Source organism: Zalophus californianus, chromosome 12 (genome assembly GCF_009762305.2).
Source record: "Zalophus californianus isolate mZalCal1 chromosome 12, mZalCal1.pri.v2, whole genome shotgun sequence".
Classification (NCBI taxonomy): domain Eukaryota; kingdom Metazoa; phylum Chordata; class Mammalia; order Carnivora; family Otariidae; genus Zalophus; species Zalophus californianus.
Window position 1 is genome coordinate 94,916,425 of NC_045606.1, and position 25,544 is coordinate 94,941,968.

Sequence of the window (25,544 nt, forward strand, 5' to 3'; positions counted from 1 at the left end):
CCTCCAGACTAGGTAGGGCAGGGTTGTGGTATTAAAGGATGTGTACCTTGGGTGAATGACCCTTATCATTAAGTAACTTCTTTTTGAGTAGCTAGAAATAACATGCTGGGTTTTTTAGCAGTTTGAATCAGGTTGGCTGTTTGTGGTCAGTAGCCACATACATGTAAGTTTCATGCACATAGAGCTGCAGGTTATGGCAGACCCAGTAAGCATCTGTAGCGTGTTGGCTGCAAGTGTGGGCTCTGGAGTCCCAGCGAACAGGGCTGGAAACGTGGCTTCACCACTTAGCTTTGTAGCTCTGCTTCCTTCTCTGCAAAGTGGAGACAGTAGTAGTACTTATTCTGTAGGACTGTTGTGAGCATAAATAAATAAAAGCACTTATAACAGTTCCTGGCAAACAGCATTTATTGATGATTTATCATGGCTACATTCACATGCTTGTGAGCAAATATACTCTGGAATACAGAATGCCCTGAGACAGTCACAGTTACAACTAACTGTGAACTTAGAAACAAGCAGCAGAGCTTCCCCTTTTAAGAAGGGGAAGGTTCTAGTTGCCACTACAGAGAGTGTGGGGAGCAGTCAGGTTTTTGTCTTTGTCTCTATGGCAACCTCTCAAACCCAGTATTTTCCATCCATGTACTCCTCCTTAACGTCATGGTTAAGACCACCAGTTCTGAAGTTGAATTTCCTGGGTTCAAATCTTTCCTCTACCTATAGGGAGGCTAATCCTATGTGGAGACAACCAGAAAATCAGGTACCAATATCTTTTTGGAGGTTAAATTTGATATTTAATAAAAATTCAGTAGTTAACATGAGCTAAATCAGAAGTTTGGTGAGCTTCCATTTTCTAGGTGAATTTTTGTTTAAATTCTAAGTCTTCGTGGAGGATTTTTTTCATTGCTGGGGGTTTCACTCAAGCCCTGACTCTTCCTCTTATTAGCTTGGTTACTTCAGAGTTATTTAATATCCCTAGACATCTGTCTCCTCAACTATGATGTGGGGATAATAAGAGTAGCTGCTTCTAAGGCCTGTTGTGAAGATTCCATGGGCTAGCTCATAGAAAACACCCCACGCTATGCCTGGGACAGACTGACTGTCATTGTGTGCTAGGTGTCATCACTGTTCTTTCCATTCACAAATGTTTATTGTGTGCCTTTCATGTGAAAAGCACCTGGCAAAGGATAGTAGTGGAATAAAAGGAAATTATCCTAGAATCAGTAGGAGGATGATGGGATTCATAAAAAGACATTCCCTCCATCACTTCTCCTTCTGAGGAGCCACTCTGCTCTGAACACAGCTCATGGAATGCTATTCAACATGACAAAAATATGGTTTAAAAGCAAGCTAGGGAAAAATGGCCACACCCCATCATTAATCCTGGAGATGGAGGTCTAATGAGAACTCCACCTAGCCAAAGAGTTGGGATGGGTTGGAATGGATTGTGTGAAAGCTCAGGGAGGCTGCGTTGTGGATTAATTTGGTCTGCTGCGCCCAGAATAATCCTGGTCCCAAGCGAAACCTGTTGTGCAGGCGGACTTCTCATCACAGCTGCCGTTAACACCAGACACCGCCTTGATTCTGTGGTGACCAGAGGGGTCAGTTGCCTATTCTGTGCAAAGAACAAACAGGCTGGTGGACTTGGCAGGCTTTGCTACGTGACATTTACTTTTACACTTGATCTTAGCCAAAAGGCCGAGAAGCGATGTGACATTTACTTTTGGTTGAAACAAAAGTACTAGAAGATGGAACTAACCAAGAAGACTAAGTGGCTTTGTGACAACCAGTTTGAGTTTATACCATCTCTCTCTTTTTTAAGATTTTATTTATTTTAGAGAGAGAGAAAGGGTGAGTGAGCAGGGGGAGGAGCAGAGGGAGAGGGAGAAGCAGACTCTCTGCTGAGCGTGCAGTCCCCACGCAGGGCTTGATCTCACTACCCTGAGATCACAACCTGAGTTGAAATCAAGAGTTAGACACTTAACTGACTGAGCCACCCAGGTAGTCTTTATACTGTCTCTTTTGAGTTTACACAGTTCTTTGGGTTAGGTCATACCCAAGAATCCTTCCAGAAGTGGGAGAAGGGACAAAGGACAGGCTAGGATCTCAATAACTATCAGTGATATCATGTCTGGAACAACACTGATAATGCATTAAACACTCTTACGCAGAGACTACATGCCCACCTCAAGGTGGCCAACTCTGAAGTGGGATTCAGTTTTCAGGTTGTCCAGACAGACCACCATGGGCCCTGGCAAAAGCTAAAGAATACCCTTGCATGTGTATGCATATTGCAGTGGATGAACATGTTTACCATTATCAAACACCATACTTTTATCCCCATGTCATGGATGAGAATACAGAAGCATAGACAGAGACTTTTTAAGAGATTTTCCATAGTACCAAAGCAAGTTCAGGGCTCTCTCTATATCAGCCTGTCTCTCTTGCCATTAGGAAACTTCCCAAAGCATAAGAAATTACCAGCCATGTTCAGGGCTGGCAGGGGTGAGGAGTGATATCAGATTATTATGGTAACCCATAGTCTTTAGAACTGTTGATCAAGGGGCACCTGGCAGGTTCAGTCGGTTAAGCATCTACATTTGGCTCAGGTTATGATCTGACTCCCTGCTCAGCGGGGAGTCTGCATCTCTCTCTCTCTCTCTCTCTCTCCCTCTGCCCTTCCCCCTGCTCATGCTCGCTCTCTTGTGCTCTCTCTCTCTCTCTCTCAAGTAAATAAAATCTTAAAAATAAAAAAAGAACTGTTGGTCAAAAGTAGGAGCGGAGAGCCTGCAGGACCTTAAGATATGCAGATGTAAGATCCTCTGCTGGAGGATTAGGGCGGTGAAACAAGGCAGTGAGAGCAACAGTACAAACGGGAACAGTAACAAAGGCATTTTCCTGAGAAAGTTGGTGTCATTTTGTCTTATGACCTAACTGCCTCTCCCCCACCACCTTGCTGCACGTCGTTTACTTCTGAGGATGCCTGTACACCCGCATGGGGTTTTCCTGCCACTCAGGCAAACAGGCCAGGCTGTTTGCCACTTCCTTCTGGACAGGCCAGCCCCAGGCCTCAAAGAATGGAGCCAGATTCTTCTGCACCTTTTCAGAGAACTTCTTCACCCACAGATTCATCTTGCCATCCTTGTCTTTGGGGATGCCAGAAAGTGTTTGGTACTCAGCAAAGAGCTGGGTGAACGGCTCCCACCCAAAGGCCTCCTGGAGCTGAGAAGAGAGAGAGGGACAGGGTGAGGAACCAGTTTGTGGAGGTACCTGCAACGTGCGCGTTCCAAGTGTATTTCAGTTACAGTGATTCCTTCCCCTTGATCATTCATGAGCTTCCCTCCTGTGATTTGCCTCTGTGTCCCCTACCCTACCCTTGCACATAAATATAATCCCGTTGGCTCACTCCACCTCTTGGCCACAAAACCTATAACCCTTCTATTTAGTAGGGGACTTCACAGGGAAACTAATATCTGAAAAGGCATAAATATTCAACAAATGAGTTATTATAATGATCTCTAATTAAAAAAATTATATTCCCAGATACTAAATGTTTTCCTAGGCATCAGACGGGTCTGAACCTGACTTATATCAGGGAAACGCTTATATCTCGCATGTTTGGCCTTTGGGACCCTAAAGGCTGGGAACTTCCAACACTTTCCAGACATAATGAAATCCCTGTTTTTATACAGCCATTTCAGATCTGTAACTATTTTCAAGGCTACTATTTTGCTCTGTGGAGCACTCCCTTTGGGGCAAAACAGGAAGAAGCAGGCATATCACAAGGGGCTCAAAAGGAGAGTGACTCATGTTCACGGAGGGGCAGCCCACCTGAAAGCCACAGCCAGGAGGCCCTTGTCAGCTAAGATAAGAGAGGTCTAGAATGAGCAGGGATCCTGGGGTGTCCCAGACCACTCGCCCTTTTGTGCAGGAGAATTCTGACTCTGGGGTGTAAAACCTAAGGACAGATGACATCTGGGGAACAGCTTTGACAACTCGGAAATGTTAATGTTCAGAGCAGTCTTGGGGAGAGGACAGGGCTTTGTGCATATTTCACAGGAAGTCCACCTGCTTCAGGACTTTGGTATTCTCCCATTGGGTTAGTTGGTTATTCATTTATTCATTCTAAAAACATTTCAGGTTCAAGTGGGATGACTGAAGTCAGAGAGCCTCAACAACAGTTATCTCCTAAAAAGCCTCTTGTAATGCAGTTGTCCTGGAGACACACCACTGTTATCACGAAGGGACGAAGGGATGCAACACTCACAAAACTAAGGTGAAGAGAAACAAAGCACAGCAAAACAACACCCACTTCTGGAGCACTTATTAGGAGACCATGGTCAAAACCAGTGAGTGGAAGCGCTGGGCTCCAACCTGAGTTCAGGAATGACTAACTCAGAACTTCTGCTCATGACCGGTAGACCAGTAAGCTGTAGTTTCTCTACTTGGTTTCCAGAATACTTTTCATTTCCTCTTACTTAACATCACAAAGTTAACATCACACAGGGCGCCTGGGGCAGGTGTTATTTCCTCAGTCTTAGAGAAGTCCCACTAGGCTGTCAGGTCCCCCATGCCCAGGCTGGAGGGGACGGCGAAGGGGGTCCAGGAAGCTACATGATGGAGGGGTCTGCTGGCCCTCACCTCCCTTTCTGCTCCGTACCTGTAGATATGTTTCCAGAGCTGTCCACACATTCCAGTCATGCAGGGGGGCTCCTTTTCCCAGGTGCATTTTGATTCTCTTCTTTCGTTCTGGAGGGCTCAGAGCAGGGTGGGCCCTAGCCCTGGGGATGCCCAGGACTGTTTCATGCACATAGACAGACCAGAGGTTGCAGGTAGCCTCAGTGGTGTGTGGCGGGAACTCCCACTCTTGTCGCTGCTGGTTGTGACCCAGCTCATGGATGGGTCCCCACAGACCCGTGCTCCTCATGCCTGCCTCATTGATGAGCTCTTGCACCGACTCCAGGTGGCACATGATGGGGTATCCTGAGTGCATCCAGCCTGGGATTTCAGAAGGAAGAGATGAGGCTTGGCAGAGGTGGGGGGCACCCAAACCATTTCCCTTCATGCCTCTCCACTGGGTAACTTTTCCACACCATCCTGGCTGCCCCCAGTAATGCCAGAATCTCCATGCTGATTAGAGAGTAGATGGCTTGCTCTGCTTGGTCAGAAACTGAACAGTCCCCAGCCCCCTTCCCAGCCTTCCGTGCCAGGGTTACGCCCTCCTCCCCGCTCTGGCCCTGAACAGGACCAATACACTTTCCATAGCCATTCTCACTGGAGGTCAGTGCTTCATTTGTGTGAGTTTCCTATCATGTGAGTCTGTGACACTATATCCCGTGTCTGAATTTCCCTGAGGCTGCAGCAGTGTCAGTTCTTCTTCTGCCATGTAAGCCACGGTTGTACAGATTTATGCACTTTAGCAGAGATAATCTTCTCCTTTTTTAAAGAGAAAACTGAGATCCAAAGGAATGTTCTGTATGTCAGAACCACGTTTCCTTATTTTTTCTTTCATGTAAACCAGTCAATACTTAACATAAACTTCCTTCCTTCCTTTGCCAACTCTGACTTCTGTTTGAAGGAATGTTTCTGTTTCGCCTTGAAACAATGAAGAGATGGCTCATTGCTATCTGTGAACCCCTAGCAGCATTTTTTTTTTTTCTGAGATTGTTCTACCATCCTGTGAAATCTCACCTTGTAGATGTAAATGATTCACCTTTTCATATGGGAACATCTTTGCACCCCCATCAAGGTCTACGTCTGTTATGTCTTTTTTGCTTTACTGGTGAGATTATGCCTTTCACATATGGGGCATTAAAAAAGACAAAAGAATGAATAAATGGCATCCACTGACTAGAAGCACCCACCAGCTGAGATCTGCACATCAGCAACAATCCTCTCGGGACAGCAGAAAGGGAAAGGCCGGGCTGCTAGCCGGGCTATCGCGTGCATCATCTCATCCCAGAGGCGGAGCGCTGGCTCAGGGTCCTCCAGGGCTCGCAGGTTTGCAGTCGGCACCGTCAAGATGATATTATCTGTTGCCAGCTCTCCCCAGGGAGCTGTGCTCTCCTGGATACAGTTCCTCCAGTCCTCCAGAGATGTCTTACCTGGGAATAAATATTGTGGGCCTGTCACCCATTTCCCCAACTTACCTTGAACTCCAGGAGGAGGACACTGAAATAATGAACTATTAACATGTGGGTCTACATGCTATGAAGTAAAGGACTGGCCTCCAGAGCCTCCTCTTGGTTCTGCCGGAAGTCTCCATGGACATGGTATTCCATAGCTCCCACCTCTGCTTACATCTTGAACAGTTCTTCCCCGCTTCTGTCTGCCATTCCCTACCCCACCCTTCCTTAGCAACCGGCCCATAACAATGGTGGCATCCCCAGTGCCCCCACTTCCCTCAGCATTCAGTCCACTCACCCAGCTTGTAGTATGGGGCAGGCACAGCCCTCTTGATGGTGACAGATATGGGGCCCAGTTTGCTGCCCTTTGGCACGATGACATAGAGAAGGCCACCCCAGAGGCAGGAGATGGATCGTATGGTCCTGTCCATACAGCACTGATGAGTCACCACAGGGGCTCGAGACAGCTTGCTGGCCTTGGTCAAGTTATCAGTGTGGCAGCCAATCTGTACCTGGGGAGGTGATTCCATCATGTGTAGGAGGAACTAGGTCCCTGTGGTGTGTGATGGGTGAATGACAGGTACTAGAAAAACACCAGCTTCCTCCTTCAATGAGCTATGCATGGAAACCTATGAAATTTTAGTACCCCAAAAGTCATCGGGACTGAAAGGTATGTGGAACCATTCTTCCAGGGATTTAAACAGCTTTACAATGGATTGTCACCAGACAGACCAGGCAGGATAATCCTGAGGCTGATACTGACTAGGGCCCCACGGGGCCTCTGTACCGGGTGGAGTCCGGTCTCTTGTGGCAGGGCCTACACCAGTGTGGTGATTCCAAAGCCAGGATGAGCCAGAGGGGATACTGGTGACCCTTTGTACACAGACAGGACACCACCCATCTAGAGGCGGCGGGATCTGGCCTGAGTGGGGAGGACTGATTCTCACTTCCCCCTTTGTCGAGGGCTCCTCTTCCTGGTCAGATGGGTTGAGGGCTGTTTTGTCTGGAGTCCTGGGGTTTCTGTTCTTAGGTTTCATGTAAGCGAGCTCCAGAAAGGAGGCTGACACAGAAGACACCCTGTAACAGGAAGTGACCCTCAGAGTTGAGGCAGGACAATTTTAATTCTGCCTCTAGGGCCTATTTTTGTGGTCCGATGAAGCACACCCTTCAGGTGTCCAGGTAATGACGTACAATGCAGAAAGGCTGTGTGCTGTTGGCCAATCGGGTGAAGTCCTGAGGATGTGACAGGTGCTCCTGGACCCCCTCATATCTCTTTGGGGGGGGGTGGGTAAAATCACCCCACATGGAAATCCAGGGGCTTAGGTTTGAGTACCTGAAATTAGCTCTGGCATTCAGTCCCTCCTTTAGGCTCCCTGAAATTGAGCTGCTTCGTCTATGAAATCTATGAAATGGGCAGAATAGTCCCTTCCTGGCCTCCTGGCAGCACTGCCGAGAGCTGAGGAAAAGCAAGTGGCTCTGTGGTTTGGGGTGTCGGCAGTGGGGGTTCTGGCCTTACCTTCAGGCCGGCAGAGGCTGCGGCTTCAGACAGTGAGACTTCTGCACTCTGTTCACCTGGGAGGTAGAGCCCAGTGCTCACCCAGGCATCACAGTGGCCTGACAAAAGCCATAGGAAAGGCTGAGTTCTTCGCTCACCTGCCTCTGCAGCACCTGGAGCCCCACAGCCCCTCCTGGAGGCGCAGCCCCTGCCCCGCCTCCCTCAACTCATCCATGCTTCCGGCATGCATCCCTCCAAAACCCTCAGCAGAACCCCAACCCCATCTTCCCAAAAGGACACGATAGACAATGAAGCTGGCCCACCTGAGCTTCAGTACCTGCAGTGTCCTGTGAGCCCGGGAACCCCACCTTTTCCCGGGTTCTGATGCTCTGGCCGCACCCCTCACTCTGTACCTGGGTTGCTCCCATCGATCTCCACAGTGATGGGGTGTCCAGAGCTGCAGGTCCAGGTTCCAAGCTCCTGTACTAGCTGGGAGCAGTCGGTCCCAGAGTGTGCCAGCTCCGTGGCCAGGCAGAGCACTGCAGCCTCAAAGGAGTCACCAGCCACAGGGTGCTCCCGGCTCACAGCTGGGAGGCCTGACAGACGCAGGGTCTTCCTCAGGAGTCGGTGCAAGGATATGTAAGCAGGGACCCCCTCTGCAGGGATCTGTAGGAAGGCTGCGCCATCTGCTCCCAGCTTTGCCAGCCAGCGCTTTTCCAAGTTCCCAGCCCCATGGCTCAATGCAGCCTGGAAATCGGACAGCGCCTTGCGGAAGTGGTAGCTCCACATCTCGGGGGTAGGGACAGGGAAACAGCCTGCATCAAGGGTCTGAGCTAGGATGCTGAGGCCTAAGCAGTTGAGGATAACGTTACCGGGGAAACCAGCCAAAGCAGAGCGGCCTGGGTTCTGGGAGGCCCACCACCAGGCCTGGCCCCCGATCAGCAGGCCCCCACCCTCAGCCACAAACTCCTGCAGCTGCTTAGCCTCCTGGTCACTGTAAGCCACACAGCAGTAGACACGCAAGTCATGCGTCAGATGGGGCTGCAGACTGCACTCCAGGCCATGCTCTGACAGGAGGGCACACAGGTTCTTTAGATGTGTGTTCACCCCCAATTTGCCCGTCTGGCCTCTGGCCAGCCAGCGCACAGCATTGAGCAAAAAGGGCCCCAGCTTGGGAGCACAGAGGATGGCCTCATGGGCAGCCAGGACCACCCGGCCCCGGCCATAGCGGGCAGCTGCCAGGAAGCAGCCGAGCGAGGCATCTAACCCCAGAGGGAAGGCGAGGGCCCCGTGCACCAGCAGCTGCGAGGGGACTCCCCCCGTCTTGATGTCCAGCTCTGAGATCCCTTCCAGGAGCTGCTGCTGATCCTGCCTCAGATCCTCCCCACACCTGCAAAGTGACAGGGGGACACAGGGGCTACAATCAAGTCAAGGAAGCACTGAAACAAGCTCAGTGGGGAGCTGGGGATGGGGAAATCTGTGTGGGGGTGCACAGATGACCTCATTCATGGCCATCTCGTTCTCACTAATAACGGCTAGGATTGGAGGATGTGATGCCGTTTACTTTATTGAGTCTAAGGCGGATTTTCCCACCTTTGAACAACTAACTGATGGCATAACCTTGTCTAATTGGCAGTGTTTGCTCTTACTTCATGACACACAAGATAATGGCGCTTCTTATGACTGATGAGGTCACAGACTTGATGAGATACTGAGGAGTGTGGTGGTGGCACATCTTAAAGTCCACATTCTCCGAGTAAACCTTTCCAGGAACTCTTCCCATGCTAGTCAACTGAGTGGTGAATATTCTGGCTTGACTTTCAGGTCTTTTTAAGTGATGACACATATAAACAAGTTAGGAAAAAACAGTCCATTCCTAGAGAAAGTGGTCCTACTTCATTTCTCAGAGCTAATTTTTTGCCAAAAAAAAAAAAAAAAAAAGCTGTGAAAACATCAAATTGCTAGCTCTGAGCCAGAAACATAAGTAAATTGTTCAATACCGCACTTAAAGATTGATGCAAACACACACTCTTTTAAAATTCTCACTTAAATCTGATGAGATTTACCACTTTTATTAAGAAATGGTCTAAGTGTCATAAATTCAGAAAAAGTTTGTATTTCAAGATTCTTTTAAAAACATTTTACTTATTTATGAGAGAGAGAGAGAGAGAGGGAGAGAGCACAAGCAGGGGGAGCAGCAGAAGGAGAGGGAGAGGGAGACTCCCTGCCGAGTGGGGGGCCCGATGCGGGACTCGACCCCAGGACCCTGGATCCTGACCTGAGCCGAAGGCAGACGCCTAACGACTGAATCACCCAGGCGCCCCTCAAGATTTTTTTAACCAACTTGTAGATCCTCTAAATGTCAAACAATGGGAGATTGGTTAAATAAGTTACAGTTAACTATAGATAGCATACCATATGGTAATTAAAATAATTATTAGATAATATTGGAAAATGCTTAAGGGAAAAAATTTCAAAATCAGATTCCAAGATACTGTGCCCTAAATAAACCAAATTTTGTGATATGAACCATCAAAAACAAAACCAAAAATGAGTAGAAAACACAAAACCAGACATAGAAGCAAAATCTAAAGAATATTTATCAAAATGTCTTCAGTGACCATCTTGCCTCGTGGGATTATACGCAATTTTAATTAGCTTTATAAAACTTTATTTCTCATAATAAAAATCAAATGTTAAAAAATAGTTTATTCAAGTAGCAAAACATTATTAGAAAAAGTACCTCTTGTACAGTTTCTCCTTAATTTCTCTTCAGCATAAAGGAGGAGCAAATAAAAAATTGGCATCATTCAGACCATGGCTTGCTGTTTATCAGTTAAAAACAACAGATAGATGCATGCGAATTAACGTGGACAGGTGTCCAGAATATTCTGCTGAGCAAAAAAATTCTAAAATAGCAGAACCTGGTGATGCAGTTTATGTAAGACAAAAATAAAACAAAGTTAATATATGTCAATGTAAATGTCAAAAAAGTTAGGGTTAAACCACAATAAACTTTTGGATTGTGGAATAGAGAGGGTTGGTATTGAAAGAGATGGTCAAAAGAGCTTTAGCCTCATTGGTATTTTTTTTTTTTTTCAAATCAGGAGAATGTACGCATGTAATTTCTTGGGCAATTAAAGATTAAAAATTAAATTAAAAATGTTAAGGTAAGTGCTGGAAAAATAGAGATAAAATGTATAATCTACAAATGTGTTGGGGAATTCAAGGAATAGAGAAAACTTAGTCAAGAAAGAATGCAGAAAGAAAGAAAGCATAAAAACAAAATAAGAAAGAAGGCAAGAGCAAGAGATACACTGAAGTTATCACTATATATGAATGCGTTAAATTTCTATATCAAAAGACAGAGGCTCTTGGATTGAGCCAAGAACATCTAGGTATAAGTTGCTTGTAAAAGACAGACTTGAAGCTGACACAGAAGGACTGAAAGTGTGGAAATCCGTATATCAACAAAGCTGTATCTGAGAAACACAGCAAAAAGAAACCAGAGGTGCCACTACTAATATGAGATGCAACTGAATTCAAAGAGGAAAGAATTAAAATACACAAAGATGAATATTTTTCATGGGTAAAAGTTACACTTCACAAAGGATATAATTTTCATCGGTTTTTAGGGCCCTAAGAACAAAGCACTGAAAGCAAAAACTGTTACAAAGCAAATTAAAATTTGATGAACTCATAATCGAGTTTGGGATGGTTATGCCTCTCTCAGCATGCAGTGGATCAGCTACATTGAAAAAAAAAAAGACGATAGAGATGCTTCGAGCAGAACCAAAACACACTTGATTAGAACCAGAGGACAATGGGGCAATATTCTCCCAGACTCTGAGGACAACAGAGAGCCTAGAATGCCATATTCCACTAATTTGTGGCATAAATACACAGAAAAAGCAGACTTTCTCAAACAGGATACGTTAAATAAAATACCAATTTTCAGCTCACACACATGCACAGAAGAGCAAATTGGATGATCTGTATCAAGCTTCTCAGAGTCCAGAGGCATGAGAATAGGGATGGTGGTGTGGGATGGAAGACAACCTGCCATTCTCCTCTATATATTTCTCTGTTGTCTGTATGTTTTCATAGTAAGCTTGAATTCCTTTAGAAATATTTTCTGTAAAAAGATGGGACGTTTCTCAAAAGAAAAATGAAGGAAGGAAGGAAGGGCAAGCATGGTAGATCATAGTAGATGGGACACCAAGTAATTCTCAACAGACTGACAGTCTTTTAAGGGCAATATTAATGATCTCAGCTATCTATTTACCAATATTTAAAATCTTGTATACTATCTATTTACAACATTGAAGTCTGAAAAATAAATAAAGTAGCTATCACTTAATGAGGCTTAATATATGCTAGGCATAATCTCTCTTCATAGTTATGATGAACCCGAAATATATTATTCATGCTTTACAAATGAGGCTTAGAAAAGTTAGGCAGCTTGCTCCATGGTTCTCAGCTAATAACTGGTGGGAACGGGAAGCCAATCCAGGGTGGTTTGCCTCTAAAGCCAATGTTGTCCACACAGCAGAAACTCTCCTTCAATTATTGAGTCTTTGGATTAAGCCCACAAGTGGGTATATGGCAAGCAACACATATAGGTTGTGCAAAGGAGGCTTTAAATAGATGTGAAGGTTGGGGGGCATGGGTGGCTCAGTCAGTTGTGCGTCTGGCTCTTGATTTCAGCTCAGGTCATGATCTCAGGGTCCTGGGATCAGGAGAGTCCCACACTGGGCTGCTTGGGATTCTTTCCCTCTGCCCCCCCTTCCTCTCTCTCACATAAATAAATAAATCTTTAAAATAGATAGGTAGATAGATAAATAGATAGATGTGAAGGTGCAAACAGTACAGCATCTGTGAAAAAGGAAACACGTGTCTCTTCAGAGCTGACAGTGCAGGAGGCGCTGAGGAACAAGGGAAGTTGAGAGGTGCTGGTGTGCAGGAAAGACACCAGACTGATGAAGGACAGATGTTAGGGTTCAAAGCCCATGAACAAGAAAGAATTCTTGAGACATCTTTGGTGCAAAAAGGTGGTTTTATTAAGGCACCGGGGACAGGACCCGCGGGTAGTAAGAGCTGCCCTGGAGTTGTGAGGAGCAATTGATTATATACTTGGAGTTGGGGGAAGTAAGAGAAAAAGCAGGTTTTCAAAAGAAATGTCATAAGCTCAAGAGGACCTACAAGATACCGGAGGCCTTGTCATTGTCAAGTTAAGGCTGTTTTTCCTTCTAGTAAAGGATTAACATTAAGACAGTTGGGAGTTTCCTTCCGGAAGTTTGGCTATTGATAAGAATGCTTTTTTTTCTTGTAAATCACTAAGACATTTGTAAACTGAGGGGGACTCAGTCCTGTTGGACTGAGATCTCTACTAGTTAACCATCTGTTTTTCCCTTTCCTTAGTTTTAGGGCAGGCAGGAGTGCCTGAGGAATGTCACACAGATGCCACCTGGGAGTGGGGAGTCAGCTTGTGCTTTGTCCTCAGCTTGCCTTCTGCCCCCTCATCACACCTGAGCAGGCAGGAGATATGGGGACGGGCCTTTCTGGATGCAGCTTAAAGAGAGCCCTCCCAGTCGTGACAGCGATGACAAGAAGGCTCAGGGGGAAGTGAGCCACTGTCCCCTTCATCATACCCTGCCGGGCCTCGCCTATCCTATTGCTGCTCCTGGTGCCTAACTGGCTTGTTTTTCCTGAGGTGTTTGGTTCCTAATTTGTTTTCTTTGCTCTGAAATCCTCCTTTTCATCTCACCCTGTTGCTTGTTTTATTTAACGTATATTTTTAGAAAGGTCTAAATAGAACTTTCATGGCTTGAACCATTCTCAGGGAATCTGCTTCCGTTCACTGGGTCGTGTGTTTCTTCCGGGCATCACTAATTCTGTTGTCTTTCCATACTAAATTTCTGTCTCTCTTATACTTTCCTCGTAAACTTGTTAGTGTTCTTATAGAGTCATATGGATTTCTTCCTGATTAGCGTCGGAAGATCTTTTCCACGTTCTGCAGTTCTCTCCTCCCTACGCTAATTTACCCAGGACCCGTTTGTTTGTACACATACCCCACATCCATCCACCTTCCAGATAATATGGAAGTTGATATATTTCTGCTTTCCACTTTCTTGTTGCCAGAGGTTTGTAGCACGAACAGAAGGGCAAGGGTCACCTGAGCCTACTGCTGTCCTTGCTGGGGTCTAGTCCCTCCACTCTCTGCGGCGCTGAGGCTGGGCCGACTCCACCCACCAGGGAAGGAACACGCCTGAGGGGTTCCACCCGCCACCGTGCAGGGAACACAGCAGCTCCGGCATCCGTTTCTGCCTCCACCAAATCCTGAAGTAGCTTTGCTGCTTTTGTACTTGTGTTTAATCTCACCCGATGTGTTCATTCTTCTAGAACCCGAGAAGGCATTCATGCTAGTTCTTGGATTTGTGGTTTCCACTTCTTTCTTGCATCTGGGGTGGGGGTGGGGTCAGGCGATACTGCATACCTACCACACAGCAGTCACCTGTCGGCCTCAGAACCTCCACGTTCAGCTCAGTACTTAGCATTTTTCATTCATTTGGTCAGATTGGTGGAGAGGACAACTCCAGGATCTAGCCTCATTTCATACAATCTTTACCTGGAAACTCTTCAGGATCGTGGTGAGGATCACATGACTGAACATGAAAACTTCGAGAGATGCATAAGCTGCTGGCATATGTCTACTTCTTTGTGAGCAGTTCCTAATATATTCTAGACCACATAGGTTACACCACGTGTAAATGTATTGAGCTGTTGTTCTAGGAATAATGTTTTCACTATACTCTTCTGTGTCTTGGTATAAAAGCAGTGAGTACCTTTGGATCTGACTTTGCGTATTAAAGCAAGTGCCATGTCCTCCTCAGCTTTATAAGCATAGGTGTGCAGTCAGCTCTTGCCCTTGGGGACAGGACACGGAGAGTATCTTCTGTTGGTTTTTAGAGAATGCCCCTCCCCTTGGCAGACAGAGTATTTTGTGTCTCCAGCAGGAATTTGAAGTTAGCAAACCTGCTGGGTCAGTCCAGGAGCATTTGACCATTTGCTGGCAGGAAACTTCCCTAAAAACCTCTAAGGGGATGCCCGGTGTTGGCAGAAGGAATCTGAGCTGAGGGCCTGGGCTTAAAGTAATCGGGTCTTCTTAGACTTTAGAGCTGACCTGGTCCACCAGCTGCCGCTCAGTTTTTGGCTAAGCTCCCCTGGTGGAACATTCCTCAATATGAAGTTAACTGTGGGGTTAACTTTCTTTTTTATGGTTTTGGATGTGTACTCACTTCTGTATTCATTAATTTATATGGTGTGCAAATATCTCTTGCTCTCTACTGTGTTTCACACAGCGGGCACTGAGAATAATGCAGCAAACAGGACAGGCAAGATCAAGGCGTTCATGCAGCTTTATGACTGGCGGGTTGGGCAGGCTCTAGCAAGTGCACAGGGGGGTATGATGTACAGATTGTGATCACTGATGTTTGGGCCATAAATGGGGAACAGTGACACTGGAAGGTCTGTCCTAGATTCAATAGGGTCATCAGGGGGGACTCCTCTGAGGAGGGGGTTTGAGCTGAAGCTGAGAAAGGAGAATGAATTGGCTTTTCAAGAGGTGAGGGAAGACCCAGAGTAGGAAGAGAAATTTGAAAACCAGGGTTTAAAAATAACTTTGCCATCAAACTGCCAATGTTATTTTTTCGAATAACTGGATTTGCAAATCTCTTGAAATTTTATAAGACAAGAAACCTAATGTTACACTTAGGGTCTTTGAATTTGGGGGGATTTCTAAAATACTTTAAGATGTGTGTGGCTGATGGGCGCCTGGGTGGCTCAGTCGTTAAGCGTCTGCCTTCGGCTCAGGTTATGATCCCAGGGTCCTGGGATCGAGTCCCACATCGGGCTCCCTCCTCGGCGGGAAGCCTGCTCTCCCTCTCCCACTCCCCCTGCTTGTGTTCCCTCTCTTGCTGTGTCTCTCTCTCTGTCAAAAAAGGAAATAAAATCTTTAAAAAAAAAAAAAAAAGATGTGTGTGGCTGATGTATCAGCTACAGCTCCTCCTGAAATACCCAAACTAGAAAATGCCTAAGTACTCAACAAAAGGACACAGTTAAACTATGGCACATATACTGCAACTAAAAACTCTCATTAAAAAGATTATTTTTAAAAAATAGAAAAATGGTTTTAAACAAATACAGAATAGCAGTACACAATCACAACTAGCAAAAATGATGGATGTGATGGAAGTTACAGAAAGGTCAAGATTTTGTTGGGGACATAATGAGAAACTAAACATATTCAGATACTTTAATGTCATATTGTTATTTCAGTGAAAGTTTTACAAATAAGGAACGCCGATAACGTGGAAGAGTTATTTTCATACATTACCTGAACATTCCCAGCAATTCTGTTGGTCATTCAAATATAGACTAAACACTACTATAATAAACTATATAAACTATAGTTAAACACCACTGTAAGCCCAGTGCCCAAAATAGTGTCTGGAACTTAACAGGCACTTAATACATTTTATCTGTCTATCTATCTATCTATTTAATTTTTATTTATTTTGAGAGAGAGAGAGAGTGTGTGCATGCATGGCGGGAGGGGCAGGGGGAGAGGGGGAGAGAGAATCTTAAGCAGGCTTCATATCCAGCAAGAGTCTGTTGTGGGGCTTGATCTCATGACTGAGATCATGACCTGAGTTGAAATCAAGAGTTGGAGCCAGCCAGAAGCCCTGAAATACATTTTAGATGAATGAACGAATGGACAGGTACTAGAAAGAGGGAAGGAAAATTGATATGTTAAGGAAATTTGCTTCTTTATCCATTTTGTTGCCAAATTAATAAGACAAGAGAAGATGTGAGGTTAAAGAAAGACATCGTAGTGTAATTTGAGGACATTTTTTTCTATTGTTTAAGATTTTATAAAAAGGTAGAAAAGTAATATAAAAAAAGTTTTTTCAGGTTATAATTACAGAAAATTTGGAGATTACAGAAATGTTTAAGGATGAAAATAATAATCACCTATCCCTAGAGATACACTATTAATACTTTGTTTTATTTCCTTCTAGTGTTTTTTCTACTTATGTATGTACATGTTTTAACAAATTTGGCATCATTTAAATATAGTTTTATATCTTAATTCTGTCTATTGTATTATGAGTATTTTCTTATTCCTTTCAGTAGTAAGTCTTTAAGGACCTGAAGAATAAGATATACCATAATAATTTAAGCAGTGTTCCATTTATGAGACACTTAGAGTTTTCCCAGTGTTTTACTTAATAGTGAAAATACCATTAAAAATATTTGCTACTAAATATCTGCCTCATGGCCCAATTTCTCCTGTCCAACCCTTCCATCTTCCCTTCCCCCATAGGCGCTGATTTGGAGAATCTCTCCTAGTAAACTTCCTGTACACTGTGTCGGTCTTTGAGTTGGGTTCATGGGGAACCCAATTCTGAGGAATTTGGTAATGTTTAGCAGAAATTACATTTGCAGTTCTCCTTTGACTCACCAATCCCATTTCCAGTGATATGGCAAAAATATGAAGACATATACACATAGGCATTTATTGTAGCATAGATGTCATAGTAAGAATACTGGAAAAAAATTTAAATATTAAAAACCCGAATGTCTGTCGTTAAGAATTAACTGGATAAACTACATTGCATCTATACATTTCAGTGTAATAAAATATGTAGTGCATATCTATAGGCTATTATGGAGCCATATCCAGAAAATAATGTTTTTTTAAAGATTTTATTTATTTATTTGAGAGGGGGAGAGAGCAGAGCGAGAGAGTGAGAGAGAGAGAGAGAGAGAGAGCATGAGCTGGGGGTAGGGGAAGAAGGAGAGGGAGAAGCAGACTCCCTGCTGAGCAGGGAGCCTGACACGGGGCTCCATCCCAGGACCCCGGGATCGTGACCTGAGCCGAAGGCAGATGCTCAACTGACTGAGCCACCCAGGCGCCCCCAGAAAGTAATGTTAAGTAAAAAAGTAAGGTGGAGAAAGTATGTGTAATATACTATTATCTTTTTCAAGTGTGTATGTATGCATTCATATATAAACCAACAGTGGAGTAAAGATATTTTTTTTTTAAAAAGGGAGAGAAGAAAATTATATAAAGGGAATAGGGGATAGAATATCGGCCTCTTAAGATTTTACTTTAGATACACATAGCTATGTTACATAATTATAAAATAATTATTAATTCACAAAAGCAACTCCCAAAAGCAAAAGTAAAACATCGAAATGAATCTACCATGTGTATCCACTCAGTGGTATAACCCCAAAGAGAAGGGCTAGTCTAAGTGTCGTTAAAGGATGGTACTTTGACTTTATATACCTCATAAAATATATCATAAGGATGAAAGGAACTGGAAATAATCTTTTTTTTAGAAGTCAAAGGTGAATTTTTATTTCTTGCCATTCAACCAAAAATCGTTGAAATTCCACATCCAATTAAACTATTTCAAGACAAAATACAAAACTCCAACTAACCCTAGAACCCATATTTTTATGACAGTATTTTTGAATGACTTCATAGAAAAGGTTAACAAAAAAATAGCAGTACACCTGCAGTGTCCTTGAATCACTTTTAATCAGTGAAACTTAGCATCCTGTGGTTGACATCCTACCAAAAAGTCTTGGTAATGGGTAGTGATTAAATTTTCGGATATTAAAAATTAAGTATTAAAATTTACAATTAGCAAAAATGTCACCATCAGGGAATGGAATAAAAGCTCTGCTTATCCACGTTACTATCCCAACAGACATCTTAGTCTTAATCTTACAAACATAACTATGAGACTGCAGGATAAGAGTTTCTATTATGAGTAACACCACACAGAACTCGGTCAAAACCGTTCAGGAAGCACATTTAACAAGATACACAGGCTCAGATATACAGGACCTCAGAATCTCCACCCTCACGCCTCCAATTAATTTGTCAAATTACTTAGTTCTAAATGAATACGCAGGATGACACCTTGATAACTATCGTTTATCCAAATGAAGTCCTACAGCTTAGCCTTGCTATATTTAAAATTTACATCAGTTGGCATTCATAGAGCCTAAAATCTGAATTTAAAGTCCAAAGCCCTTTGGGGGAAAAAAAACCAAATGCATTCTTACTTTCAGTTCTTCATACATCTCAGACAATAATCTCTAGATGTAGTGTATTTCTTCAAAGTCATATATATCAAGACTTGATTGAAAAGTTTGGATTTTGTTTAAAAAGCCTTTATTCATTTTTGATCAGGGAAAGGACAATCTCAATGTCAACTTCTCACCTAATCATAAATTTGAACAGGATTCACTGCCTTAAAGACACTGCGCCTACAGATTTTGACAACAACTTAAAATGAAAATCTCCCTTGTTCCCTAAGGTTGCATGTTGAAATAATAAACAGTCCTTTGCAATAACCAACATTGGTACTTGGCCTAGGTTTAAGGTCAAATAGCAAAACAGGAGCAAAAGGAGGCCAAGTGCATTGTAACTTGATAGGCAGCAAGTACAAACATCATTGAACAAAGAAAGTTGCAGGCACCAAATAAACAAAAGGCAGGTTCATCAGCAGAAAAAAATTTACATTTGTTTGAAGGTGAAGTCAACTACTCCGCGTGTGAACATGTATGCCAATCCTAGTGGCTAATGTGGAACCACAGAAAACAAACTTAAAAACCTTAAATCCAATTGCACTGAATGTAAAATTCAAAACTTGGGTTTACCCAGGAAATTCTCCAAAATCTAGGGCTAAAACTGCTTTTTGATGCACCAGGAAGATGTTTTAATGACTTAGTCACTTAGATTTGCACTGACATACATAAAATTTAAAGTATACTTCTCCCTACTACTCCTTCCTATGTCCGAATCTGGGTATGCTTACCTACCCAGCTCATGCACTAATGCATTAAAAATGATGAAATCTACTACCATGACCCTTTCTAAGAACTCACATCACGTTAACAGTTAACACCCAATATAGCTTCCTAAAAATGCCCCAATAGAAATCATTTTGTTCAGTTTGGTGCTTGCGGTGACAATACCAACAGAATACAACTAGTCCCCTCAGCCACTACCTCAAATACCTCAATCTAACTTTTGCTCAAATTTTAACCTTATACCTACCTGCCAAAATGCTTGTTAAAATTTAACTGCTTTTTTAAACTGTAGCTCCTATACACAGTTTAACAGGACCTTTTCCCTGGGTATATCTGGACATTTTAATCAAGAAAACAAAGTCATGGTATTATTAGCCAGAGCTCTTTCTAGCAGACCACTGATTCTGATTTAGCATATCTTTAATAAATGGCTTCCCAGAGACAGGAACAAAGCACAATCTTTTCTATTCATGAAAGGAGCTACCAACATGCTTTGTGCCAGAAAGGTGCACTTTTCCAAGACATAGTCCAGAAGATTCATGGTCTGCTAGAAAGCTTCCACCAATGACAACCCTATGACAAGGTCTCCAGATATACAGAAAAGAAACGTTAAAGGTGTGATAGGATAGAAACCTCATTTAGCAGGGAAATGAAGCCTTATAATCTTTAACTGTGCTGATAGTACTGTTATTTTGCAACTGTTATGTGTGTGTTGTGGCATAAAGCCAATGAGTCATTAAGTTGCTTTCTTTCAGAGTTAGGCTTTTTCATCATGGGAAAAAAGGAGACAGATGCACGGTTGCTGAAATGAAATAAAACCCTGTAGCCCAGAAGTTGAATTTGAAGCATCAGTATGAACTTTTGATGTGTTTATCTTTTAAAAATACTTACTTCTTAGCTCTGCCCACTCAAAAAGCCTGGAAACAATGATCAACCCAGGAGCAGTGAGCACCTCAACAGACTTTGGCTCCTAAACACCATTTAACACTCAAAGAAAGGCAGGCTCCTTGGAGAAAGGTTGATCTTGGGTCTGCGGCAGGAATGTGTAACGTGAGACCAAAACAAGGAAGTCCACTAAGGTTGGGTCAAAAATTTCAGGAGTTCAGAAGCCTTTTTGTGAACAGGCTCACGATGGCCAAACATGAGATGACCAACAAAGCTACTTCATCAGTAGCGCTGATAAAGATGACAAATGAAACACATTTATTATGTGAGTATTTCAATCCATGAGTTCACAGTGGAGACCTCTAGAAGATTCTAGGTATCCTCTCGAACCAGTGCTTCGAAAACTGGTTAAAAAGGGGAGAAGAGGGAGAATCCCGCATTTATCCTGCCTTCCCTACACAGACTGAACCACAGGGCAAGCAAATAGTGGAGGAAGGGAAGTTCATTTTTATAGGAGTATTCCAAATGCTAAATGAAAGAAATGCTAGAACTTTTAAACCTACCATTTTATAACCACTAATGAATTAACGGATCTAGGGCTAGGCAATGATGATTAATGACTGCTAATATCACAGTGAGAGAAACAGACATTGTGTCCCATCCTATGGGTAGAAGCCTGAAGGCAGGCAGGCGGGGAAGGAGCCGGGGTCTCTGTCTCGCTCTTCAGGCTGTGTTTCTGACAATCACTGTGTCTCCTCTGAGACCCCAGGTCCCACAGACAGGCCCTCCATCTGGGGTCCCAGCTCCTGCTAGACAGTCCTAGCACGGCACCGGCGTCCACCCCGTGACTCATCCCTGGGCTCCAGGGACATTACCACCTCCCTCTGTTGGTCGAGCTGTTGCTAACCCCTCAGTTACCTTGCGGTCTCTCGTACAGGTTTTCAGCTCTTGCATCACCTGCTTAGTCAGTTCCTTGTATTAAGTCTCTCTGTTGAAACACCAGTTAGTCCTGACTGATAAACCTTCCCTGATGACCCTAAATACCCTCCACTCCCTTCCCTGTTACTCTGTCCACTTATCCTGCTTTACTTTCCTGTTAGTTCTTATCAACACCTGCTAGAGTTTCTATTTATAGGTTCCCTCAGTTGCTTAATTCTGCACTGGAATATAATTGAGCAGGGAGCTGGGCTTGGACTGCTGAATGGGGCCTGGCACACGGTAGTGCTCACACAAATAAATCAATATTCTTTCATTTGTTTGGGAGACACTTGATACACACTCTCACCAACCCAGGCACTAGACACGGGAGACAGAGAGGTGAATACGATAAGATTTTCTATTTGGCCACAGGACAGAGTAGCAGTCAGAACACAGCCCCCTTTGGGCCTTGGTGCATTTTAATTATCCTGTTTTTGGTTTGTGGTGGTTCCAAAATAGAGTGGAGAATCACGTGTATTAAAATGGAAGCTCAGGGGCGCCTGGGTGGCTCAGTTAGTTGAGCATATGATTGAGAGAACCAAGCGGACTCCACGCTGAGTGCAGATTCCGACGCCGGGCTTGATCCCACAACCCTGAGATCACAACCTGAGCTGAAACCAAGAGTTGGACACTCAGCTGACTGAGGCGCCCAGGCGCCCCTGAGTGTCTGACTCTTGATCTCAGCTCAGGTCTTGATCTCAAGGGTTGTGAGTTCAAGCCCTGTGTTGGGTTCCACGCCAGGTATGGAGCCTACTTAAAAAAAAAGGCGGGGGGGGGGGCTGGGTGGCTCGGTTGGTTAAGCATCTGCCTTCGGCTCAGGTCATGATCTCGGGGTCCTAGGATCGAGCCCGCGTTGGGCTCCCTGCTCAGTGGGGAGCCTGCTTCTCCCTCTCCCTTTGCCCCTCTCCCTGGCTCGTGCTCGCTCTCTCTCTCAAATAAATAAAATCTTTAAAAAAACAGGGGAAGATCATCGAAGAGGGAGATCGATCTACTGTCAACACGTGTCAGACTCCCTGTTGGGAAATACCACTCACCTGACGTGGAGTGGGATCTTGGGTATCTTCTTAGAGACCTTGAACCGGCTTGTGTCCCCATAGATGTCGGTGAAGTACACTCCGGCCACACTTGTCACCTGGTTCCCGGGGAACCTGGACAGCACGTTGTCAGGACCATGCTGACTGGCCCAATGCCAGGCTTGGCCCCCGATGAGCAAGCCGCCTCCACATTTCACAAACTGGATCAGCTCTGCAGTCATCATATCATGGTAGGCATCGATGCAGTAAACCCCCACAGGGGCCCCCACTTCTGGCTGAACTTGTGCCTGAACCCCACAGCCCTGCAGGATACTTACTAGTGATGTCAGGGATGGGTGCACTCCAGTGGGAGCCCCAGGTGAGGGACAGAGCCAACCCACCGCATTACGAAGAAATGGAGCCAAGCCAGCATCCAGCAGGTAGCCCTCATGGGACACCACCACCAGGCGGCCTTGGCCATAGGAGGAGGCAGCAATGAGGACCTGGCCCTTGTCATTCACCATCACTGGGAAGGAGGCCTCTCCAGTAAGAAGCAGTTCACATGGGATGGGGCCTTTGGGGACATTCCAGCTGGTCACTCCATGCATGAGGGCCTCGAAAGCACGGGCGGGAGTTGTCACCATGGTTCAACTAGCCGCTGCAGAGAAAATCAAAGACTCAGCTTTGTCAGAACTGACGAAGGACAGAGTGAAAACACGCCAACTAAATGCATGTGAACAAAAACCATTTACTGGGTTCCCCACTGTGTGCCAACCACTGGGGGTGCAGCAAGGAACACAGCAGACAAGGGCCCCACTTTCATGAGTCTGATGTTTCAGAAGGGAAAGGACAATAATAGGTAGAGAAACAGATAAATGAAATGCAGCAATTAATAACTGTCGTGAAAGTAAACCAGCGACGTGTTATCAAGCAACTGGAGAATTTAGATTTTGCATGACAGGAAAGGCCTAGATAAGGCCGTGACCATGAAGCTGGAACTGACATTTCAACTGAGCTCTGAAATGCTGCAGGAGAAGAGCACACCCAGCCCACAGAAGCCCCGGGCAGGGAGGCCGGAGAAAGCCAGGCGGGGAGGAGCAGGACCTGAGTGGCCGAGGGAGGGGCTGGGTCCTGCAGGGCCTGGCACGAGGTGAGAGCTGGTGTGCAGGACTGGACTTAGTATTGCACTGCATCTCTGTGGACGAAAAGGTCAAGTGACCTTTCAGAAACTGCATTTTGGGGGATAGTTTTGACGAAATGAGTTGATACACCTGCCCTAACCTGTGGGTAGCAGTCTGTGGTTTCCAGAGGTCTTTTAAAATTCGGTGTGCCTAAAATTGAGCTCATTATTCCCTTAAAGCAGCTCCTCTTGGATAAATGACTTAAGCCTCAGTTTCCCCATTTATAAAAAGAATAATACACCCTTTGGAGGACTGTTTTTGAAGATTAAGAGAATGCACAGAAAAACACCCTGTTGTGCGTACACAGTGAGCTCTGAGGAGACACGAGGGTGTGCCCCTATGCTGACCTTTCTGGCTTCCCCAAGTGACAAGGGCCATGCCCTGGGTCCCCTGTCCACTCCCCTCCACCCACCTCTGACTTCAGCAGCCACCATGGAGGAATTTCCTGAACGCTCGGGTGCTTTCTCACTTGGGCAGGTGCACAGGGGCAGCCCTGAAGTGGCAGAGAGCCAACGCCCAGGGAAGTGGGGGGCGTCAGGGACACACGCCACGGTGGCGGACCTCACGTGCGTCTGGAGTTCCTCACAGGAGGAGCTGAGCTCCAGCTGCCCACGGTGGTAGACAGCTCAGCCATGTGCCTTTCCCTCCTTCCTGGTCTCTCTGTCCCCACGTCCTCAATCGGGCATTCTGGGCTCACTTTCCAAACACGCTACCTGACTCAAGTTCTTGTAGCAGACTTTACTTTGGGGAAGAAACTAAGACACCAAAGCTCACCTCTGCCTTTGCCTCCTTCCTTCCTCTTTCCTGTTTCCATACACAGCCAGCCACCTACCTCACTTTGTTCATCGTCTGTGGCCGGGGTCTCTCAAACATCAGTGCCCTCAGTCTGTAGTCACATCTACACTAGATGGATCTGGCTTTAGTCCCAGGATGGTTTCTCACCCACAACCTTCCTCAAGCCATCCTACCCACTTCTCTTCGTAATAAAAACCCTCCAGTTGCATCCACTCCCCATAAGGTAAAAGCTGAGTGCCTCCAGGGTCTGGGCTCTCTGCCGCTTTCCAGACTTTTTTCCTGCTACATTCTCCACAAACCTCTAGCAGGCTTGGCATCCCTGAGCCTGCCTGGTATTTCCTGTACAAGGACAGCTCCTTTCCACCCCCTAACTTCTCTTCCCATCTAACCACTTGTTTCTCAGCAATGCTCCCAGGAAAGTGAATTCATAAAAGAGAACCAACACCCACATGGAGGGAGCATCATGGGGCATGTGGGTGATCTCAGCTTTCCCGTGTAGCAGTGGAAAAAAGCAGCGAAAGAGGTCAGGACGCCTGAGGTCAAGATCATGGTAACGACCTTTGAAAGAGAAGTCTTTTACTAATCTGGACCTCTATAGTTTAACGGGAAAACAGACAAACCCAGGAGATGAGTAATAGTTCCTCCGAACTCTGACTTCCACTCGCTAGAAGTAGGTGCGCGCACGCGCAGACACGCACACATCCGTGCACACGTCCATCAAATTCCTGACTCACCAAGTCCAAAGAGGCAAAGAAACCGTGTTTGGAGACAAACAGCAAGTAGCGCCAGACTGGCTAAACGAAACGAAACCCTGGACCTAAGAAGAGAGAAACACGCCGACTGAGGGCACGTTCTTGGGCATGCTTCTGGCACCTCGGGGCGCGCCAGCGTGCCCAGGTGCTCGGTCCCCGCCCCAACCGCAATGCTCTCGGATTGGCAAACTCACGATCGGTATTCGGATGTTCAGCACTGGCTCCGGGCGCTCTGGATTTTTGCAGTGGCGCAGCGGGCGGTCCAGGGGCTGGGTGGAGGGATTGGGCTGGGCGCAGGTGGGGTGGTCCGGGTGCCTGGTTGGAGGGGGCGCGTGGGGCAGGGCGCTTCGCGGCGCGCGGTCTGGAGGTGGAGCTGGCGGGCGCAGCGGGAGGTCTGGGGGGGCCCTGTAGACGCGGCTCGGCGGCAGCCG

At 45.5% G+C, this 25,544-nt stretch overlaps 1 protein-coding gene and 1 long non-coding RNA gene across 3 annotated transcripts in view; one reads left to right on the forward strand and one right to left on the reverse strand.

Annotated features, from left to right (window-relative positions):
* Nucleotides 1-381: 381 nt before the first annotated feature.
* Nucleotides 382-25,533, reverse strand: TCAF2 (TRPM8 channel associated factor 2). 2 transcript variants are annotated; one of them, XM_027574266.2, is made up of 9 exons: nt 25,308-25,533; nt 25,096-25,178; nt 22,407-23,043; nt 8,031-9,007; nt 7,639-7,736; nt 6,421-6,634; nt 5,862-6,101; nt 4,658-4,995; nt 382-3,219 (listed from the first exon to the last, which is right to left on the reverse strand). In XM_027574266.2, exons 3-9 carry the CDS (start codon nt 23,027-23,029, stop codon nt 2,965-2,967), a joined length of 2,745 nt encoding a protein of 914 aa, XP_027430067.1. In that variant the 5' UTR covers nt 23,030-23,043; nt 25,096-25,178; nt 25,308-25,533; the 3' UTR covers nt 382-2,964. The 2 variants fall into 2 exon arrangements, with proteins under 2 accessions (XP_027430067.1, XP_027430068.1); XM_027574267.2 differs by lacking the exon at nt 25,096-25,178.
* LOC113911552 overlaps nt 25,118-25,544 on the forward strand; it is a 37,627-nt gene continuing 37,200 nt past the window's right edge. Inside the window, exon 1 of the long non-coding RNA XR_003516515.1 lies at nt 25,118-25,312. This is a non-coding gene — a long non-coding RNA (uncharacterized LOC113911552). The remainder of the gene's footprint in view (nt 25,313-25,544) is intronic.

What these genes read in the sequence shown, in the direction of transcription:
- TCAF2 (XM_027574267.2), bottom strand. Translation starts at nt 23,029, where the DNA reads ATGGTGACAACTCCCGCCCGTGCTTTCGAGGCCCTCATGCATGGAGTG. An exon ending in AAGATCCCACTCCACGTCAG is followed by an intron (nt 9,008 to 22,406) that starts GTGAGTGGTATT and finishes GTCACTTTGCAG; the next exon opens with GTGTGGGGAGGATCTGAGGC. An exon ending in CTCTGGAAACATATCTACAG is followed by an intron (nt 3,220 to 4,657) that starts GTACGGAGCAGA and finishes CTCTCTTCTCAG; the next exon opens with CTCCAGGAGGCCTTTGGGTG.